The following is a 17379-nucleotide window of genomic DNA, read 5'->3' as shown; positions in this document are numbered from 1 at the left end:
ATGCCATTACACCACTGGCCATCCTACCCTGTCTCTTGTAAGGACTCTATTTCCATTCTTCCAGTCTGTCCACTTCTGTCACATTTGTTTCATTGACAAGATTTTCTATCTAAGAGCCTCTTTTCTAAACCACGGCTTCTCATCTGCCAAAATTGACTGTGTCTCATCTATTTTCTGCACCTCGGCACTAATCCCATTACCTCCCATACAGTTCTGGACTTCTCATTTGACCACACTATTAATTCAATTGATAACTTTATGCAGCTTTAACCAGGCTCTACCACGAGACATAGCTGGTGAACTTCTTTAGCTTCTGCCAACTTCAGCAAAATTACCGCCTTTCAAAGAAACCATTACCTTCATAATCTCATGGCAATTAGTATGTAACTGTTGAATATGCAACACCTGCCCTAGTATTTCTTTCATTCCCAAAGGTTCTTCCATGTGAAGCAAGAATTCACTTGCACTTCTTCCAATCTCGAGCACTGCATTGGGTGTCTGTGATGCCGCTTCCTCGGTATTAAGTATCCACATGCAGATTGGATGCCTGTGTAAAGAATACCTGCGCTGCAGGGCCGACCTAGATCTTTCTGCTACTTCTGTTCTTCCCCCACCCGGCTCTGGCCTGTGGTCTTTGTCTGCAGCACTTTTGTAAAGATGCCCGTGTCAGCTTGAGGAATAACACTTCATCTTCCATCTGTCATAATACAGCAATCTAGTCTCTATGTTAATTATTCCAACTTCTGATGATTTATTTACTGTTTGTATCAGAACTGGATAACCTGTTATATATAATCAATTTGCAATACCGTATTGGTTCAGCTTTTGTTTCTCCATTAGTATAGTTTGACCGCTGGACATTTCCTTCAGCATTGTCGTTTTCATCTTTTAGATTTCTTTGTTTGTGTTCTTTGACCAATGGCCCTCAATAATCTATTAACCATCCTCTGCAACTATCCTGGTCTCACTCCATCAGAGATATATCTATTCTTTCAATACCCTCAATGAGACTTTAATTTGTTTTTTTTTCTTTCTCCTAGTTTGACAAGGTTCTTTGACCTGAAATGTCAGTTCTGCTTGTCTTTCTGCAGATGCTGCCTGACCTTCTCAGAGTTTATATCATCTTTTATTTTTATTAGGAAAGGGGAAGTTGATGAGGCATGTGAGAAAGAATAAGTTGTACTGCTCTGGAATACATCAGTGAATGGACTGATAAGGTTGTCTTCATGGAGGTGGCATGGATTTGATGGACCAATGACTTCCTTCTGTGTTGTAATAATTAAGGGGAAAATTTAAGCAGAGCCTGAGTGAATGTGGAACCAGTTGCTAGAGTAAGTGGTGGACACCAGTTGTATTTGAATAAGTACATGGATAGGAGAGTCATGAAGGACTATGGTCCAGCTGTAGGTCAATGGGATTAAGAGTAACAGTTTGGTAGGGACTAGATGGGTTGAAGAGCCTATGTTTGTGCTGTAGTACTGAATGACTTTATGTGATAGAAGTTTCATTCATAGATTGATTTGATTAAGTCTCTCAGCTACAACTTGGACTATAATTGTAAGTTTTTAAGTTTTCAAATTGCCTTTCACAAGTTTGAGTTTGGAGAGAAAGTCTTGTGACTAATCTGATTCTTAGATTTGTCATTTCTACCATTTGGTTAACTTATAAATGTTTGACGATTTATTTTTCTTCACGTTTTCCTTTACTGTGTGATGCAGTTGGTTTAATTCCTGACTTCGATGTGTGAAACTTTTATCCTCATGACACCGTGCCACTGCTTTTTGGAAATCTTCTTGTTGCACTTGCCGAATATTTTAGAATTTTTTTTTCTCTAATATTGGTGGTTGAAGTGCTGGGATGTTCAATTATCTTAGAGATGGAAATTTTGCTTATTGACTCTAACAGCTACCTGTGATCTTGCTGTACAGTGCAGATATGTAAAGATTAAACTTAAATCAAGAAAATGGATGTATGAACCTTATGACTCTCGCTTATATAGCTCAGCTATGTTGTGAATAAAATGCTTGAATCAATGGAGAGCTAACTTTTGGGTTTTTGCAATGACCAGTGGTTTCTGAAGTGACTTCCAGTTTTGAGCAAAATATTATTCACTACACAAATAAATAAATTACTAGGGAAAGTGTACATAATTAATGTAGTACATTAAGATGTAATTGTGATTAATTTTAGATGCCACATAGTGAAAATTCTGTAAATGTTTCCTGGTGCAGTCTTGTATTAGAAAACAATCCACATCTATGCCAGAAACCTCTTGAATTCTGAAAATGTTTGATGTTTTTTAACATGTGTCTTAGACAATTGGAACTTTTAGTAACTGAGATAACTTCTAAGGCCTGATCAATTTTGTTCTATGCAGAATCTTCAGAACTGATGATTTGTCTGTGGTATTGTTGATAGTTATAGTGCAGAATAGGTTGTAAAATAGGCTTTGCAGACTTGGTACATCTGAATTCATTTTACTTGGTATGGCAAACAGCTGTATTTCACTTCAGAGTAACTAATACATTACCATATGGGTAAAGATTACACTGTGATTTCAATTTCATGTTCAGCCTACTGCTTAGAATAAGTTGTCCAATGTGTTTCTGCTTTTAGATTATATTTTAATGTCCGGAAGAAAGGAAATCAGGCAATTTCACATGGGAAGACTTTGATGTGAAAAGAAGTCAATTATCCAACTGCCAAATCTATTGTGGAATAGGGAAGTAATTTATTAAGAGCATTTGCTGGACCGAATGATGCACCTGTGTCACTTGAAGTAGTATGCAGCTTTCTAAATTAAAGAAAAAGTGGCTAACACTCTTCAGTTAAGATTACTGAGAAAACTAGTGTTTGCCAAACAGTGTTCAATATAGTGTTACAGTTATTGGATTGAGCTTTATTTGTGCTTTTCCCTTGAGATTGTGGTGATGGAAATCACATGTTGATGCCCATTTTTTACTTCTATTTTGCAAGTAGCATCTCTCTGCTATGCGATTATAATATATAATGCAATACATAAATAACACCACTGTTTGGAGCAACCTGAAGCAATAGTCAATAAATATAAGATGGCCCCTAAAAGATTCAGTGTAAAATTCATGAGGCATTTTATTCAGCAGTTGTGAGAATGGGGGGGGTGGGGGGGCATAAGCTAGTTAGTATAGATTACTGATTCAATTCAATCCAAGTTTAATTGTCATTCAACCATACATAAATACCCATGGATACAGCTGAACAAAACAGCGTTACTCCAGGTGCAAGATGCAAAGCACAGTACCAACAGTCACACACAGTACAAGGCACATATAACACATTTAAATTATCAGTAAAATGCAGTCATATTAAAAAAAATAGTTGAAGACCCTGAGTCTGTCAATGTTATAGCAGTTTATCAGTCGAACACAATACGGTTTGACTTCTGCTGAGCAAATACTAGAGGACAGAACTGTCTCCAGTTTGGATCCTACGCCACACCACCCCCACAGTCTGGTGGTGTGCTCCGACTCCAGCACGTCTCTCCTAGGCGGCTGCGGCTCAAGACCCAACCCTTGACATGACCGAGGCCATGCACCTCTCCCACCGTCCACCCATGCTGTCCACCAACAAATCAGTGAAATGGACTTGCAGTATTCCACATCAGCAATGTCCAACAAGGTCTTGTGATCACAAGAAATATGACTAAGACAATCACCTACTGTTAGACTGTATACTGCCTTTGTACACCGACTTCTGGCGCTTCTTTGACACAGGCAACAGTATGATCTGTACTGTCCAGCTCCTTGCCAATGAGCAACCCAGTGATGGGGTAGACCTACAGCACTTCAAGATCCCCATGTCTGGCAGGGTCTTGCAATTGTAAAAAATACGTTTACAAAAGACAGTAACACCTCTAATTGGCTCCATAGAAACTACTACACCTGAGCGCATCACCATCTTACTGGAAAAATACTGAATATAGATCCTTGTTGGGTTGGATGATTTGTAGTGAGTGGGGCTTTTGGTGTCTTAAAATGAGAACAAAAGAAGTGTTGTCTGCTTCATTCTGTATTAAACTGCATTCTATATTAAACCTAAAGGTGTTGACTGACCGATGAAGGAAGAGGATTTAAAATTGATCACTAAACCAGAGATCTGTTTATGTCCTTGACACTTTATTTTCCCAGTTTGAAAGATTCACTACCAATGGGAAAAAAAATTAAATGCAAACAGATCTCTAACAGGAGGGGGACAAATTATGGAAAATTTGGCGCCTTCTTGGGTAGGACATATTGGAAGGAACTGATTGTTGAATAGTTTGTACATGATGTTTGGTGTATGGGTACGAAAATATTCTTGAAGTTAAAAAGCTGGCACTCATTTAAGCATGTGTTTAGAAAATAACTAGTTTGAGAAGATTATGACATAATGAAAGAAAGACCTAAAGAGCTACAGTTAGTACAGTAGACGTTGCCATTGTGCTTTAAGAGTTAACACATTTCAGTTTCTTTTTACGATAGTTGGTAAAACTAGATCCTTTTCCTTTAATTTCTTATTTTTGTGTAAGGTAGAAGGATGTTGAGAATTATCTACAATCTTCATAATAAAAAAAGAAAAGCAAAAATGCTTTCCATTTGCATGCCTCAATTTTGAATTGAAAATGTTTGGTGGAGAGTTTTCCAGAACTCAACAAATAAACAACAGATGAGGGGACTTAATGTTAAAGACTCTGTCTGTGTACTTGGAGACACATTTATAGACTGTATTTTTCCAATTGCTGGAATAAATAAAGGAACCTTATGAAGATTTGCCAATGAATCTTTGATGGTTTGAAATTCTTACGCTGCTTTGCTAATGGGTCTAAAATATGTTTGTGACATTCCATGCTGATCATAGGCAGACTTTTAAAGTTTTAAAAAATCTGATTTCCTTTCATGTTGAGAGAGACAGTATCTCTTTTGTGCATGTACATATGTTAGGTTTTGAAACTGTAGAAATGTTTTCTCTATACTTTATTCAATTGAAGGAGTGATGGTGTCATTTTAACATTTAATGTTGATTGTTTTGTTGATAATGTTTTATTGTTATGCAGTATATAAGTTAAAATTTACTGCGAGAACTTGCTTACCCAGGAAATATTTTGTTTCTAGTGTTAATATTTAAGCATATTACTTAACTGAATAGACGTGAAATAAGGAATTCTGATGCTCACTTGCAGTAGCAAGAATTCTATGTTCTAGACTGTGGATTTAAAGGATTATTCTTAGATTGGGAATCTACAGAAATAACTGGAAGGAGTGGCATTGTTGTTTGTGGATTAAACCTCAGGCCAATGTGGCCTGAATTTTGTTCTTAATCTCAGTTTCTGTTTAAGTGTAATATCATCATGATTTTTAGATGCCATAATTCAGTATTCACTCTATTGTTTCTGGGAAAACTCTAGGTTAAAAAAAAGAAAAGATAGATACTTTATTCATCCCCATGGGGAAATTCAACTTTTTTCCAATGTCCCATACACTTGTTGTAGCAAAACTAATTACATACAATACTTAACTCAGCTTTATTTGTCACACATACACTGAAACATACAGTGAAATGCGTTTTCTTGCATCAAATCAAATCAAATCAGCAAGGCTTCTGCTGGACAACCTGCCTTGCTTCTGGCAGCAGCTTAGTATGCCCACAGCTCACTAAACCTAACCATCTGTCTCTGGAATGTGGGAAGAAACAGGAGCACCCACAGGAAAGCCACATGGTCACGGACAGGACATATAACTTCCTTACAGATAGCGTCAGGAACATGGTTCGGGAATGAAAGTCTTATCACATAAGGAGCATTGGATGACTCTGGGCCTGTACTTGCTGGAATTTGGAATAATGAGGGGAATCTCATTGAAACTTATCAAATGTTGAAAGACCTAGATAGAATGAATGTGGTGAGGATGTTTCCTTTAGTGGAAGAGCCTCAGACTGGAGGAACATCCATTTAGAACAGAGATGAGGAGGAATTTCTTTAGCCAGAGGGCGGTGAATCCATGGAATTCATTGCCGCAGGCGGCTGTGGAACGCAGTTCATTCAGAGGTTGATAGGTTCTGATTAGGGCATGGAAGGTTACAGGGAGAAGGTAGGAGAATGGGCTTGAGAGGTAAATGGATCAGCCATTATGAAATGGCAGAGCAGACTCGATGGGCCAAATAGCCTAATCCTGCTGTTATGGTCTTCTGATCATACAGCTGATGCTGTAAAGTGTTGCGCTGACCATTGTGCTACCATAAGACATTGGAGCAGAGTTAGGCAATTCTTATTGAGTCTGCTGCTCCATTCCATCATGGCTGATTTATTTTCCCTCTCAATCCAATTCTCATACCGGCTCACCGTAACCTTTGATGCCCTAACTAAGCAACAACCTGTGAACCTCCGCTTTAAATATACTTAATGACTTGGCCTCCACAGTTGTACGTATCAATGAATTCTGCAGATTCACCACCCTCTGGCTAAAGAAATTCCTCCTCATCTCTGTTCTAAATGAACGTTCCTCTATTCTGAAGCGGAGCCCTTTGGTCCTAGACTCCCCCACTGCAGGAAACATCCTGTCTTTATCCACTCTATCTAGGCCTTTCAATATTCGCTGGGTTTCACTGAGATCCTTCCTCATTCTTCTAAATTCCAATGAGTACAGGCCCAGAGCCATCAAATACTCTTCATATGTTAACCTGTTAATTCCTGGAATCATTCTCATCAACCTCCTCTGGGTCCTCTTCAATGCCAGGATATCCTTTCTTAGATAGGGCCTAAAACTGCTCACAATACCCCAGGTGCAATCTCACCAATGCCTTATAAAGTCTCAGCATTACATCCTTGCTCTTATATTCTAGTCCTCTGGAAATGAATGCTAAAATTGCATTTGCCTTCCTTAACAATGACTCAACCTCCAAGTTAACCTTTAGGATACCCTGCACAAGTCCCTTTGCACCTCTGAATTTTGAATTTTCTCACCACTTAGGTAATAGTCTATGCCTTAATACACTTCCCTGTGCTATATTCCATACATCACTTTGCCCATTTTCCCAACCTGTCTAGGTCCTTCTGTCTTCTCCCTGCCTCCTCAACCCTACCTGCCCCTCTACCTAAATTTGTATCGTCTGCAAACCTGGCCACAAAGCCATCAATTCAGTTATCCAAATCATTGATATACTGTATAAAGTTAAAAGAAGTGGTCGCAATACAGACCCCTCCTGAACACCACTTGTCATTGGCAGTCAACCGGAAGTGGTCTCCTTTATTCCCAATCTTTGCCTCCTGTCAGTCTTCTATCCATGATAGTATATTTTCCTGTAATGGCATGGGCTCTTAACTTGTTAAGCAGCCTTATGTGTGGCACCTTGTCGAAGTCTTTCCGAAAATCCAAGTAAACAACATCCACTGACTCTCCTTTGTCTATTCTGCCTGTTATTTTCTCAAAGAATTTCAACAGATTTGTCAGGCAACATTTTCACTTAAGGAAACCATGCTGATTTCGGTCTACTTTTATCGTGTACTTCAATATACCCTGAAACCTCATCCTTAATAATATACTCCAACACCTTCCCAACCACTGAAGTCAAGCTAACTGACCTATAATTTACTTTCTTCTGACCCCCACCCCCACTTTCTTTTTGAAGAGTGGAGTGACAGTTGCAAATTTTTTCAGACCTTCTGAACTATTCCAGAATCTAGTGATTCTTGAAAGATCATTAGAAATGCCTCCACAATCTCTTCAGCTACCTTTCAGAACCCTGGGGTCTAGTCCATCTAGTTCAGGTGTCATATCTGCCTTCACACGTTTCATCATCTTCTCCTCAACCACACTCAACTCTGCCCCTGAACACTCTTGAATTTCTGGCATACTGTAGTGTCTTCCACAGTGAAGACTAATGCAAAATATTTATTAAGTGCATCTGCTATTTCTTTGTTCCTCCATTACCAACTCTTCAGTATCATTTTCCAGTGGTCCAATATCTATGCTCTCCACTATTTTATTCTTTATATATTTGAAAAACTTCTGGCATTTTTAAATATCATTGACTAGTATACATATTTTTCATCTTTTCTCTCTTTGTGGCTTTTTTTCTGTTGCTTTCTGTTGGTTTTTAAAAACTTTCCAACCCTCTTAACTTCCCGCTAATTTTTTGCTACATTATATGCTCCGTTTTCCTTTTTTGCTGTCTTTGACTTCTCTTGTCAGCCACAGTTAACTCATCGTCCCTGTGGAATACTTATTTATCATTGGGATGTATCTATCCTGCGCCTTCTGAATTGCGCCCAGAAACTCCAGCCATTGCTGTCCTGCCATCAACTTTGCTAATGTCCCCCTCCAGTCAACCTTGTCTAGCTCCTCTCTTATGCCTCTGTAATTCTCTTTACTCCATTGTAATACTGATGCCATAAGACCATAAGAAATGGGACCATTTGGCCCATTGAGTCTTCTCTGCCATTTCATCATTGTTGATCCTATTTCCTTATCAGCTGTAATCTCCTGCCTTTTCCCCATATCCCTTCATGCCCTGACAAATCAAGAATTAATCAACCTCTGTCTTAAATATACATAAAGACTTGACCTTCACAGCTGCTTGTGGCAAAGGATTCTATAGATTCACCAGTGTCTGGCTAAAGAAATTCCTCCTCACTTCTGTTCTAAAAGGACGCCCTGTTATTCTGAGGCTGTGTCCTCTGGTCTTAGACTCTTCTACAGTAGGAAACATGCTCTCCACTTCCACTCTGTCAAGGCTTTTTACCATTCAATAGGTTTCAACGAGTTCACCCCTGATTCCTCTGAATTCTAGTGAATGCAGGCCCAGAGCCATCAAACACACTTCATATGACAAGCCATTCAATTCTGGAATCGTTGTGAGCTACCTTTGAACTCTGTCCAGTTTCAGAACATCCTTTCTGAGATGAGGGGCCCAAAACTGTTCACAATACTCCAAGTGAGACGTCGCTAGTGTTTTATAAAATCTCAATATTACACCTTTGCTTTTATATTTTAGTCCTCTTGAAATTGATGCTAACATCGTATTTGCCTTCCTCATCATAGACTCAACCTGCAAATTAACCTTTAGGGAATCCTGCACAAGAACTCCCAAGTCCCTTTGCACCTCAGTTTTTTGTATTTTCTCTCCATTTAAAAAAGTCAACCCTTTCATTTCTTGCACCAAAATGCATGACCATACACTTCTTGACTCTGCATTTCATTTGCCATTTCTTTGCCTATTCTCCTCATCTGTCTAAGTCCTGTAACCTCTTTATTTCTTCAAAACTACCTGCCTCTCCACCTATCTTCATATCGTCTGCGAACTTTTCAACAAAGCCATCAATTCCATCATCTGAATCATTGACATATAATCTAAAAGGTATTGGTCTGAACACAGTAGTCACCGTCAGCCAACCAGAAAAAGGGATCATTGCTTGTTGAGCAGCCTCACGTGTTGCACCTTGTCAAAGGCCTTCTGAAAGTCTAAATGCACAGCATCAACCATTCCCCTTTCTTCATCCTCTTAAAAGAAATACATCTTTGAAGATACTACTGACTTCATGTTCTACTGTACTAGGGATCCATTATTGTTGAAGCCAGATATTATCCAAATCATTTGGTTGACTGCAAGGTATTTTATTGGTAATGTAAAATAAAATGACACAATGTGGAAGTAACTGAGGCGTGTACTATAATTGATTTTATTGTTCTTCAATTTTTTATTAATTTATAATTTGAGTGCCCATTAAATCTGCCTTAATTTCAGGTGCCAGATTGACTTTGCTTTTCTCATTAATTATTGCTCATATTCTTCACAAATTTGAATTGTAAAATGTAAATAGGATAGCCTTTTTGTTCTCAGAAGTATTACAGCACACAAGTGGGACACTTGCACATTGATAGCTGTTGTGTATTTAATATTTCAGTAATATTTGAGTAAAATTGTAAATACATTGATTAAGCATTCTTTGTTTACATGAGGCATTGCAGGTTATCTGTAAAAGTATGTAAATGGCATATATCATCATATATAACCATGTAATAATTACAGCATGGAAACAGGCCATCTCGGCCCTTCTAGTCTATGCCGAACACTTACTGTCACCTAGTCCCACCTACCTGAGCTCAGCCCATAACCCTCCATTCCCTTCTTGTCCATATACCTATTCAATTTTTAAAAAAATGGTAAAATTGAACCTGCCTCTATCACTTCTACTGAAAGCTCGTTCCATACAGCTACCACTCTCTGAGTAAGGAAGTTCCCCCTTGTGTTACCCCTAAACTTTTGCCCCTTAACTCTCAACTCATATCCTCTTGTTTGAATCTCCCCTACTCTCAATGGAAAAAGCCTATCCACATCAACTCTATCTATCCCCCTCATAATTTTAAATACCTCTATCAAATTCCCCTCAACCTTCTATGCTCGAAAGAATAAAGACCTAACTTGTTCAACCTTTCTTTGTAACTTAGGTGCTGAAACCCAGGTGACATTCTAGTATATCTCCTCTGTACTCTCACTAATTTGTTGACATATTTCCTATAATTTGGTGACCAGAACTGTACATAATACTCCAAATTTGGCCTCACCAAGGTCTTGTACAATTTTAACATTACATCCCAACTCCTATACCCAATGCTCTGATTTATAAAGGTCAGCATACCAAAAGCTTTCTTCACCACCCTATCCACATGAGATTCCACCTTCAGGGAACTATGCACCATTACTCTTAGATCACTCTGTTCTACTGCATTCCTCAATGCCCTACCATTTCCCATGTATGTGTTATTTTGATTATTCCTACCAAAATGTAGCACCTCACACTTAGCAGCATTAAACTCCATCTGCCATCTTTCAGCCCACTCTTCTAACTGGCCTAAATCTCTCTGCAAGCTTTGAAAACCTATTTCATTATCCACAACACCACCTACCTTAGTATCATCTGCATACTTACTAATCCAATTTACCACCCCATCATCCAGATCATTAACGTATAATACAAACAACATTGGACCCAGTACAGATCCCTGAGGCAAATAGCATGACAGCATGCTATCATGTGATTTGTGCTCGCCTCACTTAAAGGAAAAAACATAAGTTAGTCTCACATTTTGGACTCCCTTGTTTTTCTTCCAATTAGTTTTAATGTTTTAAAGTTTTTTTTAAGTCACAGACATAACAGTGGTGACATGGAAGTTTTAAACAAACCTGAGACAACTACCTACCTATTAAGCGCAGTGTGACGTATGAGTTTAAAAAAAAGTGCAGCAAGAAACTGGAGAGCCTTCGAGTAAAACAAAAAGCACATCACTTTTTTTTCCTTTGGAGCAGCACATTTTCTTTGCAAAAGGAAAGATGATCAAGTAAAAAATAAAGCAGAGAACAGAAGAATTTGCAGGTTCATAAACAGTGAGTACTGAGTGATAATAGCCATTTAAAAAATACAGAAATAGCTGGCTACATCAGAAAGATTGACCCATTTTATTACACAATGGATAACTGGATTTTGTGTACTGAATGGATCGAGCAGTACTTTAAAGCAAATTAAATAGCTTATGAGAAACAAGTACTAATTTTGCTGAGTGCATTTGGGCTTGAAGGCATACAGTTTGATTAGAAATTTGACTGCTCCAACTAATCCAACTAAAGTGAGCTTTGTGGATATTGTCAAAGTAATGCAGGAACATTTCGAACCAAAACCATTTAGGTTTCATAAGCAGAATCCAAAGTAAGGTGGGGGGGGGGGGGGGTTCATTTCAGCGTATGTGGTTGAATTGAAGATATTTTCTGAGCATTGTCTATTCAATGATGGGCTTAATGATGCCCTGAAAAATCATTTAGATGTAGAATCTTAAAGAAAGCATTCAAAAACGTTTCCTCACTGAAGCACAACTTACATTTTAAAAGAGCAGTAGAAATAGCTGTATCGATGGAAACCCCAGACATTTCCTTCATGTTCCCCTTTAACTTTTCACCTTTTAGCTGTGACCTCTGATTGTGGTCCCAGCTAACCTCAGTGGAAAAACCCTGTTTGCTTTTTCCTATCTATACCCCTCATAGCATTGGTCTTTCTCAAGTTAAACTAGGGTAGAACTTGCACAGTAAATTGTATTGTCCTTTACAACAAACCTAAAGATCCAAGTACCATGTTTTCTGAAAGTAGGGGCTGGGTGGTGAAGAGGATGTTTGGTATGCTGGTGTTTGTTGCTTTGAGCGTTGAGTATAAGAATTAGGTCATCATGTTACAACTGTACAAGGTACTGGCAAGACCACATGTGGAATACTATGTGCAGTTTTGGTTGCCTACCTATATGATTGTTCCTCTCTGCGCCTCGTGGTGCATCGGGTGGCAACCTTGCGGTTTCTTTAGCATTTGTCTCAAAACTGAACACAGCATGTTTGGAAAGTGTGCCTGGTTATATGAAGGGTGGCATTAAACTAGAAAGGATGCAGAAAAGATTCACAAGGATGTTACTAGGACTGGAGGGCTTGAATTACAAGGAGAGATTGGATAGTTTGGGTTTTTTTTTTGGAGTATAGGAGGTGAAGGGATGACCATATAGAGTTCTATAAAACAATGAAGGGAATTTGTGAATGTGTGAATTTTGTATCTAATATATTCATTATCTCTGCAGCAACTTTAAAAACCCAAGCATGCATACTTTTAGGGGCCGTGGATTTGCCAGTCTTTATTCCCATGTCTGCCTCATACTTTTCTGTAGTGATCGTAACTGTTTTAAGTTTCTGATTCTGTTTTATTCTTAGATTTTTCAAGAGTTGCTTTTGGTGTCTTTTACCAAGAAGCTAGCCACGATGTGTTTGTTCAAACTCTCCTGCTGGAGCACAGTTCTTGCTCTGTTTGCTCAAATTCCGCTGCTCTCTTCTTTGCTTTCTATTATTAATTCTTAAGTCTCATCCTCAAAACGACCAGCTGTTAATCCAGCTATTCAATTTTATATATTTGTGTACATCCTGATCTATGGTCTTGTGCCTTTCCCAATGGCAACAGTTTCTCTCTCCATTGTCTTGAGATGCTTAATGATTTTAAATATCTCCATCCCTTTTCAGATTCCTACATTCCAATCCATCCATGTTTGTCATTCTGGGTAAATCACTTTGCATCTCTTAAATCCTGATACCCAGAGCTGGACTTAACACTCCACTGAGCTAGTATTTTATAAAAGTTTATCATGACTTCTTTGCTCAGGTACTCAATGCCTCAGATACTCAATGCCAGGATTCTTTTTGCTCAATCATCCATTTTCAACAATATGTACACAGTTAACCCTTCTTAATTGCTTATACATATATTGTCATTTTGTTTTTCAGATGAGTAGCAATGCAGCCAGTCCCATGTCAGCTGGAGGGAATATGGCATCAAGCAGTGGGAAAGGATCAGGAAAGTCGACCAGCTTTGTTGCAGAACTTCAGACAATGATGTATGTAAACAAAGCCATGCAAAACATTTATTACGATATTCAACCTAGGTTTAATTCAGTATAACTTGTTTGTTATGAGTTGACATGTTCAGCCACACGTAGGATTTAGTGTTTTGGTGTATAGCAAATAATGTTAGCCTTTGAATTCAGTTATATTTGTTTCTTTTGGTTGGTCACAAATTAACATGTATGTAAATTATTTGCATGTTGCATATTTGATGAATGGCCGGCTGGTGGGGTAGTGGCATCAGTGCCGGTCTTTGGAGTGAAGGCTCCTGAGTTCAAATCCAGTCGGCTCCCTTACACACTTTCCATCCGTGTTGGGTTGAGCGTCGAGCGAGCAACTTGGCCTCGTAAAAACAAGAAAGTTTGCTTAAAAAAATGCTGTCAACGATGGCGTCCCGATGACTCCACTCAGAGTGAAGGGCTTTCTTCTTCTATTTGATGAACAGTGTAAAACTTGGATCTTTATCCATTTAGAGGAAAGAGGCATATGGTAGACTGGAGTTTTCAGTCTGGATGCAAAATCTGGAGTGATCTCAGCTTCGTGCATTTGTAATCAAAGTTTTTTATTTTTATATTCGGAATATTTTCCAATGAGTCAGGTTATCCTTAAATAAGCCTCACTGATAGAGCATAACAGATTGAGGGAATCTTTCATGAAGGAGCTCTGGTGGGGATTTTTCACCTGCTGATTTCTTTGTGAATGTATGAGAAGCAAAAACAAGATAGGCAATTTGAAAATTTAGGTTTGTATTTGAATGTTTAATGGAGGTAAAATGCAAGCAACAGGTGCCATGCCCAGTTTGAGCTTTGACTACCATGGCCCACACACTCCTGTTTCGGGTCAAGTGGATCAATTCATTGGTCCCAAAATCAGCCCTACCGAGTGAAGCATCTTCAGAATTGTCTTGAAGATCCTCTTGACGCTGTTGTTGTGTGATACATTTTGTGAGTTTGACCATGGTTTTCTTAGCAAATAGATTCTAGGAAACCTAGTATCTAGCAACAGTGGTTTGCTATTGCCTTCCGTTGGGCAAACTAAAGAAATTGCCATTTCTCTTCTGAAATGTTCATCCACCTGTGCTATAGCCAATAAAATAAGTATTTTGAATTGAAGACTGAAGTGGGATATTAAAAAAATGTAAAAATCAATTAATTCTATATTGAGCACCTCATCCTTTACTGGAGTTTCAGTAGTTTAAAGAAGGGACTAATATTTTCTTTCCAGAAATATAGCTGGAAGTTACTCTTGTAAGAAATGGAAAAAAAATTGAATGGTGGTGGAAGCACAGCACTTTGACTTTCTTTTTCTTCAGTTTTCATTACGTTAGATTGCCTCTAGAATCTATGTTTTGTACTGTGGCTCTTATTTGCCAAAGTTCTCTTTTTGGCACAGAATAATCTCAGTATTAATATTGGCATTTTTCCTTTGATATTGCTTTGTTGTAATTTTACACATGTGAAAGGCAAAGGTAATTTTTGTTAAATCAGTTGTATTTTGCACTGATGAATCACTGACTTTGGTTCATGATAATTATGATCTAAATTGAAGATATATTTTTAACGAAGTTTGTAAATATCTAATTAATCTTTTTCAAGTTTTTCTGAAATTTTGATTTTGTTTGACCATGGTAAAGGGGAGCAAAGAAATAGTTCTATCATTTCATTGTGTCATTGTGATAGACAATGGAAGGTGGAATTAGACCTCATTGATTTTACATTTGATAATGGTGAGGCCGATATTATACTACACATATAAAGAGGCTTATAACAGGCATAGAGGGATAAACCACCAAAATAAATGTCTGTTTAAAAAAAATGAAAGATCAAAGTTAGTTTTGGCAGCTCAGTACTGTATTTGGGCTGACAGGTTTGTCAGTGCATTAACAAAAATAATGGTTTCCTGTTCTATTTGGTTACAACGTCTGCCTGATTTTTCCTGCCTTCATGGAGGTCTTTAATTGAGATCACTTGTACGCATACATGACAGGAAAGAAAAAGGCTCATGGAAATTTGAAATGGAACAAAAGTGCTTGCAATGGGGTAAAAATGTTAACTGTTGTAAATTTGGATAAAGCCAGCAAATACTTGGACTTTTTTTATGAATACTGCCATTTTCTTTTTAATCTCAAATTAAAGATTCCACATGTAATACCCTGGTTTAAGACCATGCTTTACTTTATTCATACGGTTATGCTATTGGGCATTGATTTTCCACAGATCTTCCCAAAATGCAAATCTATACATAAAAAGAGTGTTTCTTTAATTACATTATATAATCAAATATTTTGCTATTTAGAATAAAAATGTAGTTGATTAAGTTAAGTGTATTGTAATTCGGCAATATGATTTGTCTTGTTAACATTTTGGCCAATAAGATGTCTGGGAAAAGAATTTTGGCTATTTTTCTAGAGAGAGGAGGGGATCAAAGAAGTTTTGTGAAAGAAGGAGAAAGATGGAAGAAAGAAACAGACAACAAACATAACAGAAGAGCATGGTGAAATGCTAAGAGAAATAAATTTGGAAGGACAGATACAGATGTCTGAAAATCCTCATGCAGACTGTGGTCTCACAGAGAATGTGCAGATAACTTATAGTTAGCCAGCTAGCACGACATTGGAGCAAGTTTGACGCTTTTTTCCTTGGACATTGTGTGGATGTTTTTGGGCTTGGACTGGTTCTTCAGCACAGAACCGTTTCAGTAACGTGAGTAAATGAGGTGCTGCAACCAGTTGTATTACACAGGAGTGAGCTCCAAATATTGCATGCACGGTATCAGATGGACCCTTTTCTTTATTTTGTTTGTTATAGTTTAAAATATTTTGTTAATACAATTCAAATCTAAGTTTCTATGGGTGTGAATTGAATTATTGCTTTGTGGCAAACAGTAAATTTGCATGGGTGTCTGTCAGTATCCACCCTAGACCCGTTTATTTATTGGAAGTGGCCTTTTCATTGTTATTCCCATGTTTTGTATGTTACATCGCTGTTGTTTGCATTCACAGTAACGGTTACTTCATTGCGAGTCTACCGTGAGAGGGTTCTGCTCAGGTTTAGTTATTATCAGCAACAGGTTAGTATCTTATTGAATATTGCAGCTTGTAAATTTAAAACATTAAAATATATATACAACTGCATTTCCAGGGGAATCAGCACCCCATGAGTTAGATGCCCAGTCCACCTAGGTTTCTAAACAATCAACAGCGAGTTGGCAGAAGTTTTACTGTAATGCTATAACATAATATGTGAGAAAGTAGCACATCTCTGTTATCTTGCTTTGGTTTACTGTTTGTTACAAGATGGAAGTCTAATACTAGTTGTGTGGCAAAGGATATTTCTGTACCAATAAGGCATTCCTTGAAGTGACTGGTTATTTGCAAAGGAAGTACAAGATTGGAACAAACAGGATGGTTGATCAACCTCATTCTTCGCTTGTTCAACTTAAATTTGCAGATTGAAGAACAAAATTGGAACACATACCTTAAGCTTTAAAAGTTCCGATCAAAATTTCTAATATATTAGTGCCAGGTAAGATTTAAATTAGAGTCACAGAGTTATTGAAAAGTGCTGTATAGAAACAGGCCCATCAGCCCCTCTAGTCCATACCAAACCATTTAAACTGCATACTCACATCGACCTGCACCCAGACCATAGCCCTCCCATCTACGTACCTATCCAAAGTTCGCATACACCATTTGTGCTGTCAGCTCATTCAACACACTCACGACCCTCTGAGTAAAGAAGTTTCACCTCATGTTCCCTTTAAAATTTTCACCCTTAAGCCATGACCTCTTGTTGTAGACCCAACAAACCTCAGTGGAAAAAGCCTGCTTGCATTTACCCTATCTATACCTCTCATAATTTTGCCTACCTCTATCAAATCTCCTCTCAATCTTCTAGGTTCCAAGGAATAAAGTTCTAATCTATTGAATTTTATAACTCAGGTGCA

At 38.0% G+C, this 17379-nt stretch overlaps 2 protein-coding genes across 5 annotated transcripts in view; one reads left to right on the top strand and one right to left on the bottom strand.

Moving 5' to 3' along the window:
* The window catches only part of supt3h (SPT3 homolog, SAGA and STAGA complex component), a 398081-nt gene that overhangs the window by 12690 nt on the left and 368012 nt on the right, over nucleotides 1-17379 (top strand). For all 3 annotated transcript variants that reach the window (XM_073057204.1, XM_073057206.1, XM_073057205.1), the window contains one exon: nucleotides 13318-13427. In XM_073057204.1, the coding sequence (XP_072913305.1) occupies nucleotides 13318-13427 (110 nt within the window). The remainder of the gene's footprint in view (nucleotides 1-13317; nucleotides 13428-17379) is intronic.
* LOC140733623 (runt-related transcription factor 2-like) overlaps nucleotides 1-17379 on the bottom strand; it is a 165985-nt gene that overhangs the window by 100996 nt on the left and 47610 nt on the right. The gene's annotated exons all lie outside the window — the stretch shown is intronic.

The sequence above is a fragment of the Hemitrygon akajei genome, chromosome 9 (assembly GCF_048418815.1).
Source record: "Hemitrygon akajei chromosome 9, sHemAka1.3, whole genome shotgun sequence".
NCBI classification, from domain to species: domain Eukaryota; kingdom Metazoa; phylum Chordata; class Chondrichthyes; order Myliobatiformes; family Dasyatidae; genus Hemitrygon; species Hemitrygon akajei.
This window is presented reverse-complemented; position numbering and strand designations above follow the sequence as displayed.